The following is a 6,026-nucleotide window of genomic DNA, read 5'->3' as shown; positions in this document are numbered from 1 at the left end:
TTCTAAAGGCATAAGACAGGGAGACCCTTTGTCCCCTTTTCTTTTTCTTCTTGTAGTGGAAGTGCTTTCAATTCTGCTAAATGATGTTGTTGCTAATCATAGTCTATAAGGCTTTAAGTTGGTGGAAGGTGGTAGTGTTATTTCACACTTACAGTTTGCAGATGATACAATCATCTTTTTGAAGGCTACTAAGGAAGAGGTAAGGAAACTACTCATTATTCTTTTGGTTTTTGAAGTTCTAACTGGCCTTAAACTCAACTTGGATAAGAGTTCTTTCACTAGCATTGGTGCTGATAATATTGTTCAAGAGTTAGCTCTGGAGCTAGGATGCAAAATAGAATTTCTTCCTATCATTTATTTAGGTATGCCCATTGGAGTTGGAAGAAGGAGTGTTGTGATTTGGGAGATTATAATTCAGAAGATGCAGAAAAAGCTTGCACCTTGGAAAAGGAAGTATTTAAATAAAGCATGTAGAGTGGTTCTAATCAGATCAACTTTGGAAAGTTTATATGTTTACTTCATGTCTTTACACTATTTGCCAGTGGATGTGGAGAAAAAATTAAACATTATAATGAGGAAATTCCTTTGGGGTGAGGATGACGGTAACAAGAAGATGAGCTGGGTAAATTGGATGAGAATTTGTACACCAACGAAAAAAGGTGGTTTGGGAATAAGAAACTTAAGGTTGGTCAATAGATATTTAAGAGAAAAATGGCTGGGAAGATACTGTAAAGAAAAACAAGCTTGGTGGAGAAAATTGATGTGTGAGAAGACTAGAGCTCATGAGAATGATCTAGTTCCTTCTCAGGTTGGTGACACAGTTGGAAGAAGTTTGTGGTTCGAAATTTTAAAAGCTAACGAAGATTTTTTTTGATGTAGATTCAATACAGGTGAAGAATGGTGTATCGGTTAAGTTCTGGCACGATTGGTGGATTGAGAAGAAAGCTCTAAAAGACAAATATCCAAGACTGTACAGGATAAGTAAACAAAATCTTTTCTCTGTGGCTGAAATGTATGAAGAGGGTTGGCTTTTTGCTTTCACAAGGGAGTTGGATCCGGCAGAACGTATCGATTTCTTGGAACTGAAGTTTGATATTAGGAACGCGGTGTTAAATAATGAGGAAGAGGATAATATACAGAGATATTGGTCATCGAAAGCGATTTATAAATCACTTAAAAATACGGAACAAGATTGGGAGTGTGCATATATTTTGACTAGTAAGTTTGTTCCACCTAAAGTTTCTGTTTCTTATTTGGGATGCGCTTCATCACTCGGTTCCAACAAGGAGTATGCTGCAAGATAGAGGTGTAGAGATCAACTCAAATAGTTGTCTTTTCTGTTCGAACTCAATAGAAACTCTATAACATCTCTTTATTCATTGTGACTGGAGTAAAAATTATGGGATTTCTTCATATCCACACTGCACGTAAGGTGGGTGATGCCGGAAAGCTTTAAGAGTTTAATGTTGGGGTGGACTCTGCAATCCAGGTTTAAGAGGATTAAGCATATTTGGCATTTACTTCCATTTGCCATATGTTGGGAGATTTGGTTGGATCATAACAGGAGGGTTCATGGTGGGAGAGCAAAAACTCCAGATGAAGTTATACATACAATCAAGATGAATCTTTATCTATGGAGTACGGATACGAACACCTTTAGAAGTGTTTCGATGAATCAAGTGATTCACCAATAGGAAGAAGTTATGTGTATGTAATAGGATTTTGTTTTCACTGATTCTTTGCCTGGAAGTGTCGCCTCTGTAAATATTGTACATACTTTTTCTTTTTAATATATCCTTTCTTCTTCAAAAAAAAAAACTATACATAAATCGTGTGGGATAAAACGTGTGGCATAAAAAGTAAAGTTGGGTCACTGGGATAGTGCGGTAGTGGGGCTCATACAATATGCCAGAGCCTGCTGCATGATTATCAAATTTAGGCTAAGTCTTATGGGCTAGATTGGAGGTGCTAGATTAGCACTTAAGTGTTGCAATTCAAAAAAAAAAAGTGTGGCAAAAAAGTTAACATTCTCTCTCCTACCAGTTGCTAGCATGTGAACTAGCATGCTAGATAGTTTCGCTGAATGATTCAGCGCCAGAAAAAACACATTTTCGCTGAATGGTTCAGCGCTGGACGATATATCTGTTAATCTGACGGCTGAGATTTAAAGCGTTGAACCATTCATCGATGAGCGATGAATGGTTCATCGATGGGCTGAGGTGGACTGCTAATCTAGCTGCTAGATTGACACTCCCATAAGACTTAGGTGGTTTTGCTATCTGACGTGGATTGCTAATCTAGATGCTACACTAGCACCCCATAAGACTTAGTCTTAAGGGGTAACCAAATCCATATAAAGCAAAATAATGGATCACCCCTGGATTGTTAACCCCCTATAGAATTCATTATTCCCTTTAGTGGTCATGCAAAATCATACCAAAAATGGCAAAACCCAAATTCCGTTTCTGTACGTGTAGCTGTGTTGACTAAGATTTAGATTAAGTAACAAACCACCGAGTTGTTTCTTTGAGACTCATGGAATTGTGAGATTTTAGTGAGATTTTAGAATTCCAGAATCAGGGTTCTTTCTCTGTTTGGATATAAAACACCGACTCCCGTCTTCATAAGAGACCAAACAGAGGAGAGCAAAAGAAGGAAGAGTTGGGACTAGAGAAGCCCCCATTTGATTATCAAAGAAATTCAGAAGCTTGATTATTTTAATTACTCAAGAAAAGGTACATATCTCTACACTTATTCTTTTTGATTTTGACTCTTTTTTATTTTGATTTTGATTTTAAGGAGATCTCGTAAGTAGTATCACCATTTCATGAGTTTTTTTTTCCCTTCTCTTTTTTTTTTTTGAAGAAGTAAAGGATATATTGAAAAAGAAAAGTATGTACAAGATAATTACAGGGTCACCATACCAACAAAAGAAAATGCAAAACAGAAACTAAGATTTCATTATCTCCTCCCACAGGTGTATTATATGATTCGCAGTATAATGCTGAAACGTATCAATTGTTGAGCTCCATAAGTAGATCCGTTTCTTAATTTCAATTTCCAGTTCATACAAAGACTTGGCTCCTCCTCCATGAAAAATCCTATTTCTCTCATTCCACACCTCCCAGCAGATTGCAAATGGCAGCAAGTGCCACACCATCTTAACTTTAGTTGAACTCCTATCGATCCTCCAACTAAGCATTAAATTTTGAAACTGCCAAGGCATAACCCATTGAACTCCCATCACTGCTATGAAATACCTCCAAAGTTGCGAAACCACAGTACAATGAATGAATAAATGTTCCAACGTTTTTACCGCTGCATTGCATAAGAGACACATATTGGACTGAATCGCCACTCCCCTATTATGGAGCATTTGTCTAGTTGGAATATAATTATGAAGAGAAGCCCAGATTAAAAAAAGAACCTTCGGCGGTACGTGTTTTCTCTTCAGAACCCAATGTCCTTCCTAGTCTGGATCCATCTCTGTTAGCTTCATATAGATTGCTTTTGCCGGAACATCTCCTTCCAAACAATCTTGCTCCCCCTGAGTAAGAACTGCTAGCCTCATATCATGTTTAATCTCCAAAAGATCTATGCTTTCTGCTAGATTCAAGACCCTACTGAAATGCAGATTCCCTCTTGATTGTAGAATAGTATTAACCCTTACTGTCTTCTGAGTACTGATCTTATAGAGCCTTGGATATGTATCTCTAAAAGCCTTATTTTCGCACCACCAGTCGTGCCAAAATCTGAGAGAAGCACCGTCTTTAACCTGCACCTGCATAGCATCAAAGAAAACTTTGTTCTCTTTAAGAATTCCAAACCACATACTTCTTCCCATCGTTTCCTTTACTTGCAAAGGAAGCAAACACTCCTCCTCAGCATTTGATTTTTCATATACAATCGTCTCCAAAGTGCAGTCTTCTCTTTACAATATCTGGCATGCCATTTAGCTAGCAGTGATTTGTTCACCAATCTCAAGCTACGGATGCCCAAACCCCCTTTCTTTTTTGGCTTTCAAATTCTCTTAAACGAGATCCAGCTCATCTTCCTTTTATCCTCATCTTCACCCTAAACAAACTTCCTCATTATCGTATTTAATCTTTTTTCACTGAGACCGGAATGTGATGCAACGACATGAAATATACAACCAAACTTTCAAGAGAATTTTATAATAATACAACCCTACCAGCTTTGTTCAAGAATCTTCTCTTCCATGGCACCAACTTTTTCTGCATTCTTTGAATAATAACTTCCCAGATTACTCCTTCTATTCGAACCAATGGGAATACCTAAGTATGTAATCGGAATGGATTCAACCTTACACCCTAATTCCATTGCTAAGTCATTCACCTTCTCATCTGCACCAACACTTATCATCGTTCCTTTCTCCAAGTTTAGCCGCAGACCTGTTAGAATCTCAAAAACCACCAGAATAACTAGTAATCTTCTCACCTCCTCAGTCGAAGCATCTACAAAAACGACTGTGTCGTCTGCAAACTGTAAATGTGACACCACCTTAACTTGAAAACCACTGAGTTTTTCTTGTTCAACTGCCTTATTAATGAGCAAAGATAACACTTCAACCACCAAGAGAAAAAAAAACGGTGACAAAGGGTCACCCTGACGAATGCCTTTGGAAGGTTTAATTAACCTTGTTGCTTCTCCGTTAACTAGTATTGAAAACTGTGCTTCCATCACACACCATTTCATCCACTACATCCATTTTGTTCCAAAACCATTCTTGGCCAAAATAGCGAAAGTGATGACCAACTTATGTTATCAAAATCCTTTTGCACATCAATCTTACACAAGATGCCTGGTCTTTGTTGTCTCAGTCTGCTATCTATCAGCTCATGTGTGATCAGTATGCCTTCAAGTATTTGTCTATTCTTAACAAAAGCTCCCTGAGCGTTAGAAATCAAACCTGGCATGACTGTTTTAATCCTTTCCGCCAACAACTTGCACACAATCTTATAAAAGATGCTTATTAAACTTAAAGGTCTAAAATCTTTCACCGTGGCAGAATCTTCTTTTTTAGGTATGAGCTTCAAGAAGGAGACGTTTAATCTCCAATCTAACTTCCTTTTAGAGTAGAGCTCGCTGATTGCAGCCATAATTTCATGAGTTATTGCTTTCTCGGGATTTTTGATTTTTTTTTTCACTACTAGGTATGGCGGCATCAGCTAAGGAGTCCATCCTTCATTCCAAAACCCAAGGATCTGACTGTGAATTCATCGTAGAGGTGATGACGAACCTAATATCTTTTTAACTGATAAATTTTCACTCTGTACTCTTTTGTTTATACCTCTATCAAGAGGTTCTTTCATATGGCTAAAAATTTACTACTGTCTTGGAAATTTACCATAAATTCTAGGGAACTAAGGCAAGTGCTGATGCCGAAAAACCGTAGTAGTTGATGTTCCTGATCAAGATGAACTACGAGACGTGGAACCTAAGGGATCTGCAGGGCCCTGCTACAGCATGACGGGAACACTATCAACTGCCCAGAACCTAAGATAGATGAATTTCATATTGCTGCAATTATTAATTTATTCCATTTCATATTCAAGATTCTAACTAATTTATGTTAGGGGAAGGATCGGTTGACATGGCTATAATGACATAATTCGTTGACATGGTTGTCATTTTTTCTACCAAACCCAACCGACAATGAATTTAAAGCTAATATTTTGGAAACATATTTCTCATATAAAACTCTACATTCCTACTAAAAATAAGAGAATTCTGAAATACGAAACTTCACCATCTACAAATTTTAATTTCAACCGTTAATCTTCAACAGTTGATATTTAAAATGGTAGATGGTGGTCTTATACATTTCGGAATACTCTCATTTTTGGTGGGAGTGTAGAGACTTATAAAAAGAACATGTCATAAAAAAAATTAGCCTCAAATTCATTGCCTGTTGGGTTTGGTAGAAAAAATGGCGCTAAAATGTCAAGATTATGTCATTATAACCATGTCAACGGATCCTTTATGTTATGGATACTCTCTATACA

The 6,026-nt window shown here is 37.3% G+C and overlaps 1 protein-coding gene across 1 annotated transcript; it reads right to left on the bottom strand.

Moving 5' to 3' along the window:
* Positions 1–4,188: 4,188 nt before the first annotated feature.
* LOC113295133 lies at positions 4,189–5,120 on the bottom strand. Its single transcript, XM_026543484.1, has 2 exons — positions 4,778–5,120; positions 4,189–4,583 (listed from the first exon to the last, which is right to left on the bottom strand). The coding sequence occupies exons 1-2, from the start codon at positions 5,118–5,120 to the stop codon at positions 4,189–4,191; spliced, it is 738 nt and encodes a 245-aa protein (XP_026399269.1).
* Between the last annotated feature and the right edge of the window lie 906 nt (positions 5,121–6,026).

Source organism: Papaver somniferum, chromosome 7 (assembly GCF_003573695.1).
Source record: "Papaver somniferum cultivar HN1 chromosome 7, ASM357369v1, whole genome shotgun sequence".
In the NCBI taxonomy this organism is placed as follows: domain Eukaryota; kingdom Viridiplantae; phylum Streptophyta; class Magnoliopsida; order Ranunculales; family Papaveraceae; genus Papaver; species Papaver somniferum.
Note: the sequence above shows the minus strand (reverse complement) of the source record. Positions and strands in the feature narration are given on the sequence as shown.

Excerpts from the sequence above, each read along its gene's own strand:
- LOC113295133 (XM_026543484.1), bottom strand. The coding sequence starts at position 5,120 with ATGGCTGCAATCAGCGAGCTCTACTCTAAAAGGAAGTTAGATTGGAGA. Across the intron at positions 4,584-4,777 it reads AAAGGATTTTGATAACATAA|TGTTATCTTTGCTCATTAAT; the intron begins GTTGGTCATCAC and ends TGGTGGTTGAAG.